The 22441-nt window shown below is 38.6% G+C and overlaps 1 protein-coding gene across 1 annotated transcript in view; it reads right to left on the bottom strand.

Annotated features, from left to right (window-relative positions):
• Positions 1 to 22441, bottom strand: part of LOC126298494 (uncharacterized) — a 132317-nt gene that overhangs the window by 19366 nt on the left and 90510 nt on the right. The window contains exons 8-10 of the mRNA XM_049989830.1: positions 16544 to 16711; positions 6510 to 6550; positions 1398 to 1467 (exon numbers count right to left, since the gene is read on the bottom strand). Coding sequence (XP_049845787.1) covers positions 1398 to 1467; positions 6510 to 6550; positions 16544 to 16711 — 279 coding nt within the window. The remainder of the gene's footprint in view (positions 1 to 1397; positions 1468 to 6509; positions 6551 to 16543; positions 16712 to 22441) is intronic.

Below are 22441 nucleotides of genomic sequence, written 5' to 3'. Positions count from 1 at the left end.
ATGTGCACCCATTTTAGTTTGGCTAATACAGACTGGTAGCAGAAGACGACTACACTGAGCTATGCCTAAGGGTGTGCATATGTTGGCTGCAGACGCTGCAATCAGAATCCGTCCAGCAAACGCTGTCAAAAATACACATTGAAAATATCTCGATTATTTGTGCATCTTCTCCCTCACATTATCCTGAATAATTGGGAGTATACTGTCTTTCAATTTTCAGTATGTACAGTGTGCTTACAAAACCACAACTGTTTAACTACAGGCATTGTCACTAAATGTATGTCAATGATACATATAATTTTTATAATGACAGATAATGCTTCACAATTACTTCACATCCAAATACATAGCTGGTCATTAAAATTGCACACTAGGAAGGGTGGAAAATAATGAAATTTCACTTATTGTGTGCATACAGTATAATATGAAGAATACATCATTAAATTTGTTGGTGATATGGGAGTATACAAGGTACAAAATGCACTACAGGAAACTGTCACATCTGGCAGCAACAATGGCTCTAACCAGGCTAAGCATTGCCAGAGTGCATCAACAGTAGTAGCTTGTGAGTGGTGGCATGCCAGTCTCTAAGCAACCCATGAGCAGATGTTCCCATGGATGAGAGATCTGGAGAATGCTCTAGCCTGTCAAGACTCAAACACCCTCTGTATAGAGGTAGGTCATGACAGCACAAGCAATATGTGGACTGGCATTATCTCATTGAAACATAACATTGTGGAGACATAACAGTAGGGTACAACCACCATTCTTAACACATCAGATACATAATGGCTGCTGTCCAAATTACTTAGAATGATAAACAACAGTTTTGAAAGGCCACAATCCTGCCACTGTTGAATTATGACCTATGATGGTAAACATTTGTCCGAGTTACAGGAGGTATAACGTGTTCTTCTCACAAACAAACAACTTTCAAATGCGATTTCTGAACGAGAAACATACAGTGTAACCTATCCTTATATACAGGATGTAGATGGCAAGATGGCATTACTTCTATCTGATCTGTGCAGTTGTGCTAAATGCTAATCGTCTGCATATCCAGGAATGCCGTACACTTCATGCTAATTTCATGTCCCCAACTCATATTGATTGTATATCTCTGTTACATGGTGCAGTATACACCCTGATAAAACTTCAGCTTATACCTTACTGACTGGCTTCATGGAAGTCATGCTATCAAAACAGATCACGCAAAAAGAAGAAATCATGTTCTACTTAAGAGGAAGTTATTGGATGCTAAATTAGAGTATGTAAGAACAGACACTCATAAAGTAAAAGTAAACAAATAAAAATGCTGGTGAACTGAAATTCCCAATTGCAAGCTCAAATAATATTTTTTGGAACTTTGACAGGAAGTTTAAGAAAGAATAGTGTACCTTGAGACTTCATACTTGCTGCAACGAAGTCTACATCAACACCAGCAGCAGTTCCCCAGCTGGCAGTACCCTAGAAATAAAAGAAAGTTTCAAAATGGTCAAAATTGACTATCAACTCTATGAAATATATACTTCGCTCAAGCAAATAAACATAATTTCTGAATGTACATTACAGTTTCTATGAGAATCTTAGGTAGCAATGAAAATACTGAATAACAGACAGACTTAATTTTCTTATGGAAATTTAAGGTGAGATCCTGAAAAATATCAGAATTTGCATTTAAATTCAAACTATTGTCCACACTCTTTCTGACAGAGTAAACAGAATGTTTGTAGCAAAATAATGCCTGGAAGAAATGATAACTACACTTTTAAACTCACTGAATTTGATGGTAAATTATGAAATATTTATCACTGTGAAACGACTATTTTCACGTTTTGAATGCACCTCACTGTTGTGACAGTTAAGTGTTGTTTTGTCTTCAATATTGGCTGAAAATGTGAACTGTCATGACTTTAGTTCTTGTAAATTAAGGTTAATTTTTCTAGGTGGGGCTGTGTTAATTTAGATTTATTATTGTTATTCTATTAGTTTCAGCTTTTTAAGTCATCATCCAGTGTTTAGGTAGAAAAAAGGTGCTTTACGTATAAAGATGATGTGTTTCCTGCCCCCATCTATTACCAGTCAAAACATCAAGAACAGTACCATTTGTAAACCTAAACAAATGGAAACTCATAATGTGAATAAAGCTGAATCTCTCTCTGAAACACACTGAAAGACCTGCTGATGAAAATGCCTGTACAATCTTTTTCTACAGGGAATCCTGTTTAACTTACATGATTTCTGAAATGTCTCTGTGCTGACTACAGAAACTTGTTGGTAATTAAATTGCTTTTTTGTCCTATCAGTTAATTCTATTAATTCCCATAGTTTTCAAAGACAATGTATTCTGCACATCAGCTACATATGGACACAGTGAACTGTAGCCTGTTAGCTGTCTTTGCCACATAATCGTTCATTTTATGTTACACTATAGAACTAATCTGTGGTATTTAAAATATGTAGCACATTCAAAAGTGTTCTGCAAATGGAATGCAATTACAATGTGGTTGCCCAATAATCTGTGTTCTATAAAATATTTATACAAGGTGCTGGGCCATCTTACAGTCTCGTGCAATGTACTTTAATTCTCTGTGAAACCTACATCAGTTTATCTATTATTTGAATCATTATGGGCATTACATCATTTCCTAACAAGAATTCCTCATTCAGAATTTAACACTATCATGGTAGATGTTCCACAATAATTTTTTTCCAGTAAATACCACACATCAGAAAAAAAATGCACATTGACACTTAAGGACACTAAGCCCAAACTTTTTAGACAGAACAATGTAAGCCAAATTTCAGTCCATTTATTTCTTTGGAAGTGATTCTGATTTCTACTGAGAAGTTCAATACAGTATACATAGTCTACCATATTTGGACAAAAAATGTGGTGTACAACCCTCCACCTTTCTTGCTAACCTTGCCAGTTGTTTAAAGTTCAGTTTGACAACTGTCAATAAACATCTTATGCTGTTTCAACAAACAATGAAGTGTGACTAGGAGAAGTCTTTGCTCTTTTCAGATTAAGTAGCATTTCTTTTCAATAAAGTACATAACACAGTTGATCTCAAAATAAGAAACAAACATCCTCTACAGCAACAACAGCTCTTCACCCTGCTTCCTTCTCAAACATACAAACAATGTGAAATTACAAAGGGGGAAACATCACAAACGATTAATTTGCAGACAACTTGTTTCTTTTTCTCTGATATTATAGACAAGTACTGTTCTCTATTCCTTTTAGAATTAAACAGTAACATGTAAATACTGCCAATTTACAATTAAATGTTGTGGGTAATGGTTCCGCAAGGCAAAAATACTACCAATTTACAATTAAATGTTCTGGGTAATTGTTCCGCAAGGCAAAATTGGATTTCTATTATGTGCACCATGTCTTGCATAGCACAATTACAAATATTCAGCATATAGCCGCACTGCAAAATTTGATGTAAGATTTAAAAGCTTTACAATTCAGTTTACTACTTGTAATATCACTCCATTAACAGGCGTGAGCCATAATTTTTATTCTACATAACACATGAATGACAAAAAGGTCCAATATTCTGATACCCAATACATTTAAGTAATATGTTTTGCTTATTTAGTTATTTAAAAAAGAAAAGTGTTGGATATGTGTTGAATCTAGAATTACTTTCAAAACTGCCCGTGTTAGTGGCAACAATTATATGGTTAAGCATCAACTGGGTTTTCTTTTGAAATTGACCACATTTTGTCACCGGTGGCTACACTGCAATGCAAAAATGACCAACACAGACATACATGTTACACAAGGACTACAATACAACTGTTGATTGATGAAGGTGAATTCAAGATCCTTGATCCACATTCATGAAATGCTAAAAAATGTTTTTAGGACCGCATCCAAAGGTTCATGCATCCTGGGTACCACACAGAGTGGTTGGCCAGAATACAAATGTCAAGAAGGCAGAAGTTCTCAATTTGTTGCACTGTTTCAATATGAACAAAAAAGTATTTAAACACAAATGAAAAAGGCAGCCAACGTAATGGCATCACATAATAGAAAAAAATTTAAAACTTGACAACTGACAAGTGATGGACAGTTTATTTTGGGATTGAGGGTGTGCTGTTGTTGTTGGAATTTTCAGAGCAGAGGTCAACCATCAATTCCTGCAATACAACTACTCATTTTCACCATGTACGAAAAAAGGTAAAGCTTGCCCATTTACAGCTACATAGTTTACTCATAGGTAGTTACTGTTACTGCATAGGAATACATGTCTTGCTGAAAAGTACAGGGTGTTTCAAAAATGACCGGTATATTTGAAACGACAATACAAACTAAACGAGCAGCGATAGAAATACACCGTTTGTTGCAATATGCTTGGGACAACAGTACATTTTCAGGCAGACAAACTTTCAAAATTACAGTAGTTACAATTGTCAACAACAGATGGCACTGCAGTCTGGGAAACTCTATAGTACGATATTTTCCACATATCCACCATGCGTAGCAATAATATGGCGTAGTCTCTGAATGAAATTACCCGAAACCTTTGACCACGTGTCTGGCGGAATGGCTTCACATGCAGATGAGATGCACTGCTTCAGCTGTTCAATTGTTTCTGGATTCTGGCGGTACACGTGGTCTTTCAATTGTCCCCACAGAAAAAAGTCACAGGGGTTCATGTCTGGTGAATAGGGAGGCCAGTCCACGCTGCCTCCTGTATGTTTTGGATAGCCCAAAGCAATCACACGAGCATTGAAATATTCATTCAGGAAATTAAAGACGACGGCCGTGCGATGTGGCCGGGCACCATCTTGCATAAACCACGAGGTGTTCGCAGTGTCGTCTAAGGCAGTTTGTACCGCCACAAATTCTCGAAGAATGTCCAGATAGCGTGATGCAGTAATCGTTTCGGATCTGAAAAATGGGCCAAAGATTCCTATGGAAGAAATGGCGGCCCAGACCAGTAGTTTTTGAGGATGCAGGGACGATGGAACTGCAAAATGGGGCTTTTCGGTTCCCCATATGCGCCAGTTCTGTTTACTGACGAAGCTGTCCAGGCAAAAATAAGCTTCGTCAGTAAACCAAATGCTACCCACATACATATCGCCGTCATCAATCCTGTGCACTATATCGTTAGCGAATGTCTCTCGTGCAGCAATGGTAGCGGCGCTGAGGGGTTGCCGCGTTTGAATTTTGTATGGACAGAGGTGTAAACTCTGGCGCATGAGACGATACGTGGATGTTGGCGTTATTTGGACCGCAGCTGCAACAAGACGAATGGAAACCTGAGGCCGCTGTTGGATTACCTGCTGCACTAGCTGCGCGTTCCCCACTGTGGTTGCCGTACGTGGTCGCCCTACCTTTCCAGCACGTTTATCCGTCACGTTCCCAGTCCGTTGAAATTTTTCAAACAGATCCTTTATTGTATAGCTTTTCGGTCCTTTGGTTACATTAAACCTCCGTTGAAAACTTCGTCTTGTTGCAACAACACTGTGTTCTAGGCGGTGGAATTCCAACACCAGAAAAATCCTCTGTTCTAAGGAATAAACCATGTTGTCCACAGCACAATTGCACTTTGTGAACAGCACACGCTTACAGCAGAAAGATGACGTACAGAATGGCGCACCCAAAGACTGCGTTGTCTTCTATATCTTTCACATCACTTGCAGCGCCATCTGTTGTTGAAAATTGTAACTACTGTAATTTCGAAAGTTTGTCTGCCTGAAAATGTACTGTTGTCCCAAGCATATTGCAACAAACTGTGTATTTCTATTGCTGCTCATTTAGTTTTTATTGCCGTTTCAAATATACCGGTCATTTTTGAAACACCCTGTAGATAAACACTATAGAAAAGAACCCAGATTATGCTGAAAAGTGAACAATTGTTATTATGAAGTTTGTCACTATATGCTGGGCAATTTCTCTTGTTTCTCTTCTTCATTATGAAAGAAATAATTTACAAAGTCCTGAGTTTAATCTTTGTATTTATGAGCATACACTTGCTTAAAGGTGTGAAAATGAATGAAAAGTATTTTCAAAGTCTGTTTAGTTCCTCAGCATATATTTATGATTTTCTGAATAGGGAGAGCATTAGTGTTTCAAACCACATCACACAAGCTGGTCAATTACCTTTGAAGTGCCCAGTACACTATTAGCCATGATTTGAGGTACAAAAATACTAGAATGAGATTTTCACTCTGCAGCAGAGTGTGCGCTGATATGAAACTTCCTGCAGATTAAAACTGTGTGCTCGACCGAGACTCGAACTCGGGACCTTTGCCTTTCGCGGGCAAGTGCTCTACCATCTGAGCTACCGAAGCATGACTCACGCTCGGTACTCACAGCTTTACTTCTGCCAGTATCTCGTCTCCTACCTTCCAAACTTTACAGAAGCTCTGCTGAAATGGGCATTGAACAGTTGTGTTTTATAATACGGGTGATGTTTATAAAAACCATAACACAAATCTAATATTAACAATAACTTTGCAGTGCAATAAGTTACTGGTGTACTCACTTCTTGATTCAGAGGTGGTTTCACATTTGGTACACGGGGAGCTGAAACAAAGTTGTGAATTTACAATAAGTACCATCAAAATGCAAATGCGCGTGCGCCCACACACACACACACACACACACACACACACACACACACACACACACACACATTATTGTTATAATATCTGAAGGCTGAAATACTGCAGAAACATATTACTTTGAAAACAGTCACGGCTTAATGGAACAAGTTGCACATGCCAAACATGTTTAGTGTATTTGGCAATGGTCAACTAAAACGAAGGAAGTGTGTGTGTGTGTGTGTGTGTGTGTGTGTGTGAGAGAGAGAGAGAGAGAGAGAGAGAGAGAGAGAGAGAGAAGGGGAGGGGGGGGGGGGGCGAGAGGGAGTGAGATAAGGGAGAGAGAGCGGTATCACATACCAGAAATAATGTATACATCTATTTTTATTTTCCTATTGTTTTACACCTGCCTAACTATATTTTTTTACAATGAAAGGTAATTACATAATTATAAAGTTTAAAGCTATTTGTGGGAAGAACACGTCATTCGCCAATTAATTTAGTACTTAAAGATGCTTTTACTTTTTGCATCCTAATTCTTTTTGTAGACCGATTCATATAAGATGATCTCACAATGAAGACTACCCATCTCTTATTCTGTTCTTTTGTATCCATTTTGTAAAATTTCCTCAATATTGCTTTGATGTTGGCTAGATGTGAGTGAAGAGATTTCTATTTTTAATCTGCATCCATTCCTTATCAGTTCTGGGGCAGGACCCTCTTGATATCTCTGATTTTGGTGTAGATGTGAGTGAAACTTCCAGTACAAACTGAGTCGGTAATGCTGAGACAGAAGTCTGCTCAGTGCCAGTATGGAAGTTAATATGTGGCTGGCACTCAATACACTGTGCTCGTTACATAGATGTGGGGGTTGGCAAACAAGAGAAAACCATAACCTACATCCATACTCTGCAAACCACTGTGAAATGCATTACGGGAGTACCTCCTATTGTACCACATACTATGGTTTCTTGCCTCTCAATTTGCAATTTGGATATGGGACGTGGTAAGCATGACTACTTTAACTTTTCTGTGCAAGCTGCAATTAGGCTGATCTTGTCCTTGTGGTCCCTACAGACTGATACGTGATACAGCAATAAATGGTAGGCTGGAGTATAGTCCTAGATCCCTCGCTTAATACTGGTTCTTGAAATTTTGCAAGTAGGCGTTCATGGAATAATTGATGATTACTACCTTCAAACACCTGACGGTTCAGGTTTTTCATTGTTTCTGTGGCACCATCTTGTGGGTCCAGCGAACCAGCAACCACTGGTGCTGGCCTTTGATATAACATCAGTACTATTTGGTATGGGTCCCACACACTTGAAGACAGTTGTAAACAGTCTCCTTTGCAGACTGATTGCATTGTCCCAGTATCCTACCAATGGACTGGAAATTCGCCTCGTGCCTTACCTACAACTGAGCCTGTATGACAGCTCCATTTCATATCCCCACCAATTATCATCACCTGGGGTATTTGTATGACTTGAATGACTCAGTTATGACTCATTGATATTTTTGTCATCCGATCTTATCTATTTCTGCATTTTATGAAGTGAAAACTTCTGCATTTGTGAATATTTAAAGCATATTACCAATCTTTGCACCACTTTTAAATCTTGACACCAATAGAATATTTGTGCACTTGTTTTTAAGGCAGTGCTTCAATAACAGTAACAGCATAACCTGCAAAAAGTCTGAGGTTACTGTTAATATTGTCTGCCAGGTCATTAACATACCATATGAACAACAAGGGAACTATCACACTTCCCTGGGGCACACTTCAAGTGGTTTCTACCTCTGTCAATGGCTCTCCATCCAAGATAACATGCTATGTCCACCCTACAAAGAAACCTCTAACTCAATCACAAATTTCATGATATATGATCATACTTTCATTGATAAACATTGGTGAGGCACCGAGTCAAACGAGTTTTTTGAAATCAATAAATACTGTATCCACTTGATTGCTTTGACCCATGACAAAAGCCTGGGTTGGGTTTTGCACAACATTTTCTGAATTAATTCTGATTTGCACAGATGAGGTTGTTCTGTTTGGGATACCTCTTTACATATAAGCCGAGAGTACATTCTACGATTCTATAACAGATTGATGTCACTGATAGTGGACAATAGTTTTGTGGATCACTTCTGTTATCCTTCTTGTAGATGAGCGTGACAAGTGCTTTCTTCCAACTTATGGACACGGCTTTTTCTCCACGGAATGTAGGATATACTATGGTTAAAAGAAGGGCTAACTCAGTTGCAAATTCTGTACAATCTGACAGAGATTCCATTTGGCATAATTATACCAATTTCAGTTGTCTCTGAATGCCACTGACACTAATATCTATTACATTCAATTTTGTAGCGGTAGGAGGATTAAACTGGGGCAGTGGTCAAGGATACTCATTTATAAAGAAAAGTTTTAAAGTCAAGTTTAGGATCTCTACGTTTGATTTGCTATCCTCAATTTCACTCTTTATGTCACCATGAGTATTCGGACACTAACTCTGGTGCCAGTGATACTGCTTACATATAACCAGATTTTTTTGGGTTTTGAGAGAGGTGTTTCAATAACATTCTGCTACAGTAGCCATTTGAGGTTTCACACATCGTCTTTTGGTAAAAAAAAAAACAGTTTTTTAGGAGCTGAAAGTCTATTACACTACACTCTGCTTGAAAATTATTGTGCACTAGTAGCTGTTCGGAAGTTTCTTTATAGGAGCTGTACATCATAGATGGTCCCTCTTATCATGAACTGAAAAGTGTGGAGCTCATTCTTGAGATACGGCACTACTGCCTCTTTAACTTACTAAATGTGCAAATCTCCCTACTTCTTGTACTTTGGTAGTCATTATTGCTATAACTGCCTCACGGTCACCCATATCAATTTCAATATCGATATCCTCCAAGAGATCAGGCCTATTTGTTTCCATTGGCTTCACAAGGTCATTCAATAAGTAATAGAACATTTCTTTTCCTTGGCCAATTTTGGGTGAAAAATGTGTAATTTGTTGAGGGAGACTGTGAAATATTCACTTGTCAGTCTTTACAGTTTTTGAAGTTCCAATAGATGGCGAGACCATACGTAGCCTTCACAATGGTATCTGTAACATAGGTGTGTTCAAAGCAGAGATCTGTTACTTAGTTTCTTTTGGCAGAAAACCAGAGCACCGCAGATATTCATACGTGGTTGCACAATTTCTATGGAGACTTGACTGTGAACAAAAGCAAGATGGGTTATTGGGCAAGGCATATGTCACCATCACAACAAGGTTGTGCAAACCTGGACTGTTCTTCCTCACCCACCCTACAGGCAACTTCCATCTGTTGGGACCAATGAGGGATGCACTTCATGGGGAGCGATATGTGGAAGATGGGGATAGTTACTGATGCAGCAAGACTTTGGCTCTGATGTCGACCAGTAGAAAGGCACCATGCGAGCATGCAGGCCCTCCCAGGAAGGTGGCGTAAGGCTGTCACATTGGATGGAGATTATGTTGAAAAATAGGGTTTTATACCCAAAAGAGTGAGGAATAATATGATTTACTGAAATCCTGAATGAAACTAACCTCCTTTCAGGGCCAAAAGTGTTGCATTACTTACTGAACCTCCTCGTAATATACAAGGTCATCCAAAAAGCTGTTACCACTCACACAGTACTACAAAATTTTAAATTTTCTTTTGTTGCTGCCTGACTTCATTTTGAAGAGAGAAGGAAGGTAGCAGCTCGGATGGAAGAGTGTGGGTCAACTTCAACAGTGAGAAAAAAAATTCAGCAATAACAATCCTCCAAGCCATTTAACTGTCGACTGCATTAGAAATTTGAGCACACTAGGTCTATGAGCAATGATTGTACAGGAAACAGAGGATGTTCAAGAAGTATTTGAGTGGAAAATAACATCATAAATGTTCAAAAGACATGCTGATTATGTGACCACGGAAGTCAAATAGATGATTAGCATTAGAAACCAGAATCAGATGAAGCCACATTTCATGTCAGCGGCAACGTGAATAAGCACACTTGGCGTACAGACTATGACAGCACACTCAATTTTCTCCGAAAGTTAACATATAGTGCATTATTTCAAAGTTCGGAGTACTTGGTTTATATATATGATCAGACTGTAATGAGAGATTCTTACCTAGATATGCTGCAGAATTTTATTACTAATAATCTTCCCCTCAATGTCAGGTTACTTCCCGCAAGATGGTGCACCACCACCTATTCCTTATAGGTTCGACATTACCTTGATGAAACATTTAGCAGACACTGTATAAGACAATGTGGACGTTTGGTGTAGCCTCCACAGTCACCCTACTTGACTCCATGTGATTTCTGGCCATGGGGAATGGTGAAATAATGCATAATCCAAGTTGTCCAACCTATACACATGGGAATGTGTGAATGAACTATGGTCTGTATGGAGAAAAGACTCTGCACATCCACCAAGAACCAAGGAATACTGGTTGAAGAACTGCACTTGCTTCATTTGGAATTGCGTACATAGTGTGTGTTTTTTATATTGAAATAAAAAATAAAATGAGACTAAAATAATAAAATAAAATGAAAGTTAATCCCATATAGGTCATAACATCTTTATAGACAACCCTATGTATTTCTATAATGAGTGGGCTTCTGAACTAGTTTCCAGGAAAAGCATTTAGCAGGATACCTTGTCATGCTCACCACTTACATAACTGTCCCAGTTGATTGATGGTTGACTGAAGTCTCCCCATAAGATGATCGTAGTATTGGGGTACATTTGTACTAGTGCACAAAGGTTTTTTTTTTCTAAAATTTTTAGTTACTTCTAGGGGTGAGTCTGGTAGTTGATAAAAGAACCCAATTATAAGTTCACAACCATGTCTAATACCAAGTCTTGCCAATACAATTTCACCTGCAGCTTCAATTTTTATCTCAGTAGATACAAGTCTCTTGCCTACTGAAACAAATACAGCACCTCCACTTTGCATTAGCCTATCCTTTTGATATATATTTAGATTTCATAACTGAATATGTAAGTCTGAGGGTACCTTTACCATTTTTAATATAATACAGATGGACAAACACCAACTGGGCCACATTTCTTACGAGAAACACTGTATGGGACATAAGGAATGAGGAAAGGATTTTTTATAGTGCAGAATGAAGAAACATTTACAAATGATTTGATTATTTGTAACAGAAAAAAGTGAAAAGGGGGAGAAGTGTAATCTTTCCCCACCGTGAAACATACCAGAGGTATCGAATAAATTTCATTACAGATACTGCTTGAAAGTACTACATTTAAAATATTTCATTTGCCTTAAAGTTGATCATAAATTGATCAAGTGAGTTCAAATTATGATGATAAGTAACCTGCCAACTTCTTTCCTGCTGAAAATAAACAGAAGCTGGAAGGTACATAGAAGGCAGAAAAATTCTAAAAGTATGAAGTTTCCATTAGAAGCTGGATTTCTTACTAATCTAGCTGCTAAATTTGTATCACCTTTATGAATTTACAACAGTGAAATATACAAAAAAACCCTATGAACTAATGCTGGAGACCATCTTTGAATTATTTCATGAAACATTGGCTTTCACACTGCAAAATACGATTTTGTACTGTGAAAAGATGATTCAAATGTTAAAACACAAGCAATAATTGTACCCTTATGTGTATTACCTGCATTTCTTTAATTTTTGTCTACCACTTTGAAGTTATGACTTATTAACTAGACTTCTGCACTGGTGCTGAGGTGCAGTACTGATACCCGAGATACTGTCCATTGCTCCCATCGGGTAGGAGTTTTTGAACACTGAGACTGAGTCAATGGAACAAATTTCACCTTTTGGGAAGCATGCTGTATCCTGTGTCAAGGGAACCAAGTTCAAATGGGTAGGGGTGTGTTAATCAGTGGCAGTTGAACACACAGTATACAAGGATACCCTTCCGGGAAATGGCAGTAAGGGGTAAGGAGGTCATCTTGTGCACTCAGTTTACATATCTCAGGGTCTCAACCAACATATTGAGACTGTTCTGGCAGACACTGAGGGAACAGGGTGCAACCAGCTTCAGACTGTTACGCATATAGGGATGAACGATGCCTGTCATCTCTGCTCCGACATCATACTTGGATCATTCCAGCGACTGGCACAGAAGATTTGACCAACCTTGCTCACAGAATTTAAGTGAAGCTCACAATTCGCAACACCATCCACGCAGCCAATCATGGGCCACTGGTTCTGAATTATGCAGAAGGCATGCATCAGAGACTAAGAAAGTTCTGTGACAAGATAGACTGTGACTGCCTAGACTTGCACCTTTGGGTTGGGGACTGTAGAGCCACCAAAATGAGCCAGGGGTGCACTACACATCAGATCCTGCTACGCAAAGTAGCTTACTCTGTGTGGTTTGCATGTACGGTCTTTTTTAGGTTACACTACTCTCCATTTAGTCTAGATAATGATAGCTGCAAGAAACCCTGATGCATTTGTGTAAAATAAAAAAAAAAAAAAAAATGCACCACAGATGAGACTATTGGAAACTTAGTGGTCAACTGCCAAAGCATTTGTAACACAGTGTCAATTTGTGAAGCACTCCTGAAAAGCAGTGAAATTCATGTAATCAAAGTAGGTATAGAAAGCCCGTTAAAACCTGGAACTGACAGAAGTGAGATTTTTGGGGTTAATCCAAATGTAATAAGGAAAGACAAACACTATCTAGATCCACAGCAGTTTAATTCTGTCCTCCTGCATGGTTTGTGTGCTCTAAAATAACTATTAGATTGTAACAGTGAACAGATTTTTCTCATGTCCTGGCCTGACATTAAGGACGCTAATTCAAACATACTGGTGCTGGAAGGAATAAAGACTTTCTGCATGCAAAGTGTGTCAATCTGACACAAACTTTACTGCTGAACAGTGTACAGTATTGTAGGTGGAGCCATCTTTGAAGACGGTGATATCATCAATTAATAACGTAAACAGCCAATCAGTTGCTGGAATACTGGCAACTGACTGGCTATTTACTTTATTAATTGATGATATCATTGTCTTCAAAACTGGCTCCACCTACAGCACTGAACACTGTCTTACAGTAAAGTTTGTGTCAGATTGGCAAGCTCTGCATGCAGAGAGTCTTTAATCCTTTGATCACCAGAGTGTTTGAATTAGTGTCCTCAATGTCATGTCAGGGCATTAGAAAAATTTATACAATGTTGCAACCTAATAGTTATTTTAGAGTACCCAAACCATACAGGAGAATAGAATCAGCCAATCAGTTGCTGGACTTCTGGCAACTGACTGGCTATTTAAATTATTAACTGAAGCTTGCTTACAATTGCTGTTAAAGGCCATTTTCAAAATATATCAAGTGACACACAAAAGAGATCCTCCTTATCTGTTTCTGACGTCGACAAGCTTTGTCAATGTAAGTATATACAATGTTGTGTGTGCAGCAATAACATCTATGGCATTTGTTCCCCTCAGTTAATGTGCTGGGGATCTCTCTAGTACAGTTTTTGTAGTTGTCATTTGTGCAATAACTTTCTCCACTTTGAGAGAGACAAAATTTATTATAGTCATCAACAGTGTCTGAAGGAGAAAGAAGGTACTGAACTTAATCACTAGTGTCTTGTCATGTCATGTCATGTCATGTCATGTCATGGAATGTACAGCACACTATTCTTTCATCACACTGATGGGTTACTAATTCATACTCCTGGGTTTTATTCATTTTCAGAGCACTTGAAAAATTCTTCCTTTCTAAAATGTTTTTTCTCATTCTATGTCAATAATTTAGGAGTAAAGGAGACTACTCACCAAATGGCAGAAGTGTTGAGTTGATAACAGGCACTCATAGAAGAGAAAGAAAACTTGTTACCTTTCAGAATAAATTGTATGTTGACACACACACACACACACACACACACACACACACACACACACACACAAACAAACAGGTGGACTAAAGTGAGGTGGTACGGACTGCGAAGCAGCCATTGAAATTGAGATGTGTTCAGCTACATGTTGTGCAAGTGGGTGGTCAACTTTGTTCTTGGTCACAGTCTTGGTGGACAGAAAGTTGTTTATTATACTGACAAGAAGTTGTGCAGTGATTGCAGTAGAGTTTGTATATGACATGGGTGTTTCTGATGGGATATGATAAGCATGTGACAGGACTGGATTAGGAAGTGCTGGGTGGGTGGACTGGATAAGTCTTGCATCTGGGTCTTCCACAGGGATATGATCCCTGTGGCATGGGTTTCATAGTAGAAATGGCATAGGGATGGACCAGGATGTTGAGTAGGTTGGGAGGACAATGGAAAACCACTTTAAGGGGGTGGGAAGGATTTCAGGTGGGATATCCCTCATTTTCGAGCATCATGATAGATAATCAAAGGCCTGGTGAAGGATATGGTTCACATGCCCAGCTCATACACCTGCCACCCCTCCCTCCCATAGATTAGATTAGATTAATACTTGTTCCATAGATCATGAATACGACACTTCGTAATGATGTGGAACGTGTCAGGTTAATAAAAGATGTCTGTACAAGAAATTACATTACACAAAATATTGCATGACACTAATGATTAAGTTTTTTTTTTTTTTTTTTTTTTTTTTTTTTTTTTTTTTACTTACTTTATATCTAAAAATTCAGCCAATGAGTAGAAGGAGTTGTCATCTAGAAATTCTAGAAATTCTTTTAATTTATTTTTAAATGTTAGTTGGCTATCTGTCAGGCTTTTGATGCTGTTTGGTAGCCAGAAAACCCACTGCCTTCCTATGAGCTGCAAGCTACCCATCTCCAACTTCTCTTCCTATCTTTCGTCTCCCTCTACCCAACTACGCACTCCGCCCTACCACAGTCCACGTACCGAAATGCAAGTTTGGCATTGTGTCCAGCTGGCATGATGTAGGGGCATAGGAGAGTATCCATGTGTATGTGCTAGCTCAACAAGGGATTTATTATTAAAGTTAGCAAATTTTATTTCTCTTTTGTGTGTGCCTGTAGACAGCCCAAAGCTTCTGCTTCTCCTTCACTCCAAAATTATTTAATTCTACCAGAATTTTTCTACATATTTTCTCCTTCTATGTCATTATTAAGCAAGCTGAATGTGCGAGTATAAATGGTAGCCGTATGAGACCAATGGTTTCTGTTCTGCCTGAAAATGCCAGATCAGGTCAAATTAGATGGCTGGTTATAATGGTTCCATGATAAGGAATGTGTGAAAATATGTATACACCATTTGGAAAGCTTATTTTGATTGTAAATTTTGAATTTACTCTTTCCTTGGAAACTTATGGTATTTGTATCTGCAACTACTTTTACCCCTTTGACTCTTGGTATTTAGTCACAAACAGTGTGCTGCCCATTCTTTCAGGTGTATATGCTCAGTAAATACATAACAGGAATAGTAAACATATTGTGCAAAGTACGCAAGGAAAAGAAAAAAACAGGCAACATCCTCTATGAGTGGAGCTCACGGTAAGTTAGTTGCAGTAACATAATTTTTTTGTTTGTGGCGCTACTTCCTACATTTTCTCTGCAGCATACATATTTGTTGCTGCCTATTTTATTATTGGAAAAGAGTAAGAGACACCCAGACCTAGAGAATGGCTAGCCAGTTCAAGGAAAGGCAAATCAGTGTTGTGCAATAAAGCAGCTGCTAAGTGCTTGTATTCACACCACTTTCTTTCTTAACCATCCTTTCAGATTAACTAATGAAACAGCATACAAAATAAATTATTCATTGGAACTCTCATCATTATATTCTCTTTCAAATTCAGTCTTCCAATAAACACAGTGTAATATAAGAATCACTCCCACACTTTCTTCCAGTTTTTTACAAGCCCAACTGAAAACAAAAAGATAATGCTTGTTTATACTCAAACACGAGCTACCGGGAAGCAGAAAAAGCACACGTGATACTTATGAATCACAGTAAAGAAAAAAAGGAAAAGAATACGCTTAGAGATACATACCTCTACCTTGGTGATCTCTGCTCCAAACTGAGAGGGGTGCTGTTTCTATGAGACTATGTCGCAAGAGCACTACACTTGCATGCCGTCTCACTTTAGGTGCAACATTTGGACAGCTGCAAGCACTGTCATCTTGTGAACCTTGTCGCAGCTGCACTCCAGCAACAAGACCTTTAAACATCACATTAAAAAGTTTAGTATAACTGCTTCTATTCACAACCTGAATGAGCAGCTTATAATGTTTTTACTTTTTCTTTGTAAACTTTGTCTTTCAACTATCCCCACTGGCAAAAAGGGGTAAAGGGGGGGAAAGTCCAGGCATCTTGGTGTTCAAGAATCATGACTATTTCTACCTATCTATCTACTGATGAATGTTTAGCTGATGTGTCATCTGACAACTAGAACATACAGGGAACCCGTGATGTTTGGAAAACATACCCATCCCTCTTCCAAAAATGCTGGAAGTTAGCTTTTAATAAAGTCTAGATAACAAGAATTTGTAAGATGATGTGGTAACACATAAGGCCAATCAACTGATTGTCTGTTGCACCATACCACACATTTAAAGAGAAGCATTTCACCAAAGTGAGCTAAAAAATGTTACTGATACCGTCATGAATGAAAGAGGCTTCATCAGTACTAATGGGATTACTTGGTGATTTAGAGTTAACCAGAGACAAAACTCCAATCATATACATTCACTTCCATCTCAAAGGTGTTGAATCTGCAGTAAATGATAAAGATAGGGGTCATGCATACATAATGTCTACCATATTATTGTATGTGGAACAGCAATACACATAGAAATTCTGCATATTATGCTCGTTGAGGCAACAGCCTTGATGCAGTGGTAACACCGGTTCCCGTCAGATCACCAAAGTTAAGCTCTGTCAGGCTGGGCTAGCACTTGGATGGGTGACCGTCTGGTCTGCTGAGCGCTGTTGGCAAGTGGTTGAATTCAGACCTTGTGAGGCAAACTGAGGCGCAACTTAGCTACTTGACTGAGAAGTAGTTGCTCTGGTCTCTAAAACTGACAACGGCCAGGAGTGCGGTGTGCTGACCACATGCTCCTCTGTATCCGGATCCAGTGACGCCCCTGGGCTGAGAGGATGACACAGCGGCCAGTCTGTACCATTGGGCCTTCCAAGGCCTGTTCGGATGGAGTTTAGTTAGTTATGCTTGTTAAAGAACTAAATTCTAGAAACAGAATAATGTCTTCTAGTTTATCTTCACACTGGTCACTTGCACATTCAGATGAAATCTGATAGCTACATACTGAAGCAGTCACACACAGTTTACTGAAAACACAAATACACATTCTTGAATCTGATAACCTGTGGTTACGAAATCATTTACTGTGTTCTCTTAAGGCAGCAGTTTTTCATTACAAACACTGTGTACAAATACCACATTGGTACACTCAGCATTTGTAAATTCCTGTGGCATGCTTAGATGATAGAATACAACTGGCCAACAAATCACAATCACAGCTGAGAAATGAAATTAAGCACAACTCCACAACTTAGACTTTGAAACCAAAATGACAACTGATAAAACAGACCTACGAAAGGAGTAACAACCTGTGAAATGAAAACTTATTCGGCAACCAGTTACATACCTGTAACTGATAAAAACCGGACCATTTCATAGGGAATGTTTTATTTTAATTACTCCACAGTAGCATTTTCTGACCAAAAAGCTGCCCCCCTTGCTTGGTACAGATTTATTGACAACATATTTGTGGTTTGGACACACAGTTAAGAACTATTCCAATTCCTATAACTGCTTAACTCCTTTTTATAGCCCAAGTTCACCAGGTCCTCTTCCAAACCCAAAGCCACCTTCCTTGACATTGACCTCCAACTCACTGATGCCTACATCCACACACCAGTCTATATAAAACCAAACCAATAGCTACACACTGACAGGTGCCATCCCTTCCAAATCAAAACACTTCCTTCCTAACAGTCTAGACATGGGTGGCAAATGTATCTGCTCCACCACCAAATACCTTCACACTTACACTAACAACCTTTCACAAGCCTTTTACTCTCACAACTACCCACAGATCTTATTCACAAACAAATCTCTCAGGCAGTATCCTCTTCTCAGTCTCTGACTAACACAGCTCTCACTACCAACAATCTCTGAAGCACCTCTTTGTCACCCAGTCAATCCAGGCCTTGAATGTTACAACATATTACTCCAGCAAGCCTATGAATTTCTCAAGTCAAGCCCTGAAATGAGATCCTCTGTCCCTAAGATTCTCCCTACACCACCCACTGTGGTTTTACCTAGCCCTTCTAACCTCTAAAACATGCTTGTCAAATCATATGACATACCAAGACCAAAATCCCTACCACAAGGTTTCTAGCCCTACAATCATTCCCACTATAAAAACTGTCCCATACATCCACATACTACCATCTACTTCAGACACATTATTGGTAAATATTACAATGTCAAAGGCTGAGCAACTTGTAAAATGACGCATTTTGTTTACCAACTAATGTGTGTCCACTGCTAAGCATTTTATACAGGCATGACTGTCACTAAACTAGCTGAGTACACAAATGGTTACAGAAGAAATGTCTGTCTCGGGAGACATCCAGTATCTGGTAGCTGAATGTGCTCTATAGCATGACTCAAGGAACCTGTGTGAGTGCTATACCACATAGGCCATTTGGATCCCCTAAAATGATACCAGTTTTCACAATCTCCTTAGATGGGATTTGTCCACCAACATATCTTCGCATCTGACATCATCCTGGATTTACCCTCCATCAACGTACAATCACTCCCCCTATCTTTTCTCATAATATATTACTATTACCTTTTTTCATTATTATTATTATTATTATTATTATTACTATTATTCTCTTAGTCCATCTTCACTTCTCAGTCTGCTCTCCTTATGCCTGGACTGGCACTGGCACAGTGTTCACCAATGTACCATCTTTGACCAACTACACTCTCTGATACTAGTCCTTCACCTTGGCATCACCTCAACCTCATAACAGGTAGGTCCCTCTCATGCTGCAGTCTGAGTGACCTGCCTTCCCTTAATAATCTTCCCCAACTTTCATCTCCTTAAGGTGTGTGTGTGTGTGTGTGTGTGTGTGTGTGTGTGTGTGTGTGTGTGGTGGGGAGGGGGTAGGGGGGGGGGGGGGGTAGGGATGGGGAGGGGTTATGCATACTCTAGTAAACACATTCCATGTCAACTATAAACAAACAAATGATGAAATCTGTATCTAATTTGAAAATAAACAGCTTACATAAAACAAAAATCCGAAATATCTGGAGTTGTACTAGATAAAATATCCCACTTCATCTACATCTATATTCTGAAAATCATCTTATGATGTGTAGTAGAGGGCATTTCCTCCTTTTTCTGTTCCAGCAGCAAATGGTTTGTGGGAAGCAAGATTGCAGGTAAGTCTCCGTGCGAGATCAAATATCTCTGATTTTACCTTATTGGTATTTTAACGAGTTATATATGGGAAGAAGTAATATAATGGTTTAATATGTGGTTGACTCTTCTAGGAAGGTATGCTCTCAGAACTTCAAAAGTAAACCACACTAGGATGCAGAACACCCCTCTTGTAGTAACTGCCACTGGAACTGGCTGAGTGTCTCTGTGTTGCTTTCATGTTTACTAAATAAACCTGTAACAAAATGTGCTGTCCTCCTTTGGATCTTCTCGATTTCCTCTATCAATTCAATCTGGCACAGATCCCGGACTGATGAGCAATATTCAAGCAATTATCGAATGAGGGTTTTGTAAGCTACCGCTTTTGTGGGTGGGATATATTTCCTGAGGATTCTTCCAATGAACCTCAGTCTGTCATCTGCCATAACTATGATTAGTTTCATGTGGTCATTTCACTTTAAATCACTTCATATGCATACTCCTCTTCAGAAAGGACTTGGATAGAATGGCTGCCAGATTCAGAAAAATAATATCATACAGAATTTCTATAGAATAACATTTAGTTCACCAGCATACACACTGAACTGTCCTAGAGCTGGTGTACCTTCATTTTGGCTTAACAGTGATTACATCAGATTTGTTGGTGCACAGCTAAATCGGACCATGTGCGTTATCACAGGAATGTCCAGAAACATTCACACTTTCTGACTTCCTATCAGACGCCACATAGCACCATGACACTCCCATTAGGGAGTTTATAAACTGGCTGAGAATGAAGACCTTCCAGTTCATAAAAACATCTGTACCATCAACAACAGCAGGCTTAATTCCAGATGCTCTTTTCTGTGTGCAGCAAAATAACTCCATGAGAATGCAGGCAGTATAAGTGAATGATAGATTAAAATTATTTCAGTCCAACACTACAACTGAACAACTTGATACCTTGTATTTCAAACAGTACTCCAGGGCTTGTGGAACAATGCAAAATCTGGTTTGTACTGAACAGAGTAAGTACAAACAGTGTGAGAGACACAGGGTCACTATTCAAATAGAGTCTAATGCCCTTGCCCATCTGTGAGTAGTTCTGAACAACAAAACCTCAAACTACACAGCACATCAACCATATGTGCCCACTTTGAGCATCTCCTGGGAATGCAGAGGAGTTCCTGATGACAACAGCAAACTCTACTGAATACATTAGAAACTTGAATGTTTGTCTACAACACTTTCTAAAACCAGCATGTAAACTTTGTAAAATGTAATATTTTGGTTAATGTCTTGTATATCTTGTGTTTGTTATGTGACGCAGTCTAGACATTACACACATAAATAAATAAGATTCAATTGGCAATCAATAGTGCATGTGTACTTACCTGTGCTCCCCTTCCACTGCTAATTGCCCAGTACAATGAACTATTCGAGTCAAACATTTGGGTTCATACTTTTATTTGTAACTAATATCTACATTAAGATTATTTTGATTCAAGCTACAACTAAGATTAGGAAGCTCACTCTCATGGTGTACTGTAGTTCGTACTTCAGCTCACTATACATTTAGTTCATTGATATAATTATCTCAACTTGTAGTTGATATGTTTCATTATTTGAATGGGCTGTTAATTTCTGTAGCTCATTTCTCATCTCACGTGGATGTTTACAATAATCTAGCCTTCAAATTGTCGATATTAACAGAAAAACCAGACAACTCATTCATCACATCCACCTGGGGGAGGGGGGGTTAAAAGACACAATTCTATGGAAGGAATGAATTTAAAAATCACTCTCCCACTAACACCACTGCCACCACTTTCATCGACAAATTGCTGGCAGAAATTTTATATGAAATGGGCCTGATAAGATTAAAGAAGAAGGGAAATATTTTTCTGAGGGTCTTGTTAGTGCCAGTCCCAAAACTCATCTGAAATTATTTAGAAAATTATGGGAATTATAAGGACACACTGTGATCCATCAATAGAGAACTGCCAGGTAGGTGAGTTTTGGGCAATTAAACAATAGGATTATTGGTGGTCTTACTATAACTGTTTATGAGAAGAACAAGATTAAAATATGTCTGAAATGCAATCATTTAAAAATTGTCTAAGTTATTATTCAACACCTTCTACTATTTATAATGTACAGGATGATTATTATTAAAAGTTCAGTTTCAAAAGGCTGTAAATAACAAACCTCTGCTCAGAATGACAGAATATTATAGAAGAAGGGGGAAACATTATATAAAAAAATATTATCACTAGATGGCGCTTAAGCAGCAGAATTTGCAAAACAAAAGATATGGGGTACATGGCTATTCTTCAGTTTGTGCCTGAGACACTCAGTGTAACTGTCTCAGTGCAGGATTATGCACTGCTGGTAAAGTTATTTACAAGAACTGTGACTGTGTGTCAATAGTGGTGCAGAAGTTCCAGACACCCAAGAATATGAAAAAAGGTGTCGGTCAAATTTCTGTCAGG

Source organism: Schistocerca gregaria, chromosome X (genome assembly GCF_023897955.1).
Source record: "Schistocerca gregaria isolate iqSchGreg1 chromosome X, iqSchGreg1.2, whole genome shotgun sequence".
NCBI lineage: Eukaryota > Metazoa > Arthropoda > Insecta > Orthoptera > Acrididae > Schistocerca > Schistocerca gregaria.
The sequence above is the reverse complement of the archived record's forward strand: the minus strand, read 5'-3'. Positions and strand labels throughout refer to the sequence as shown.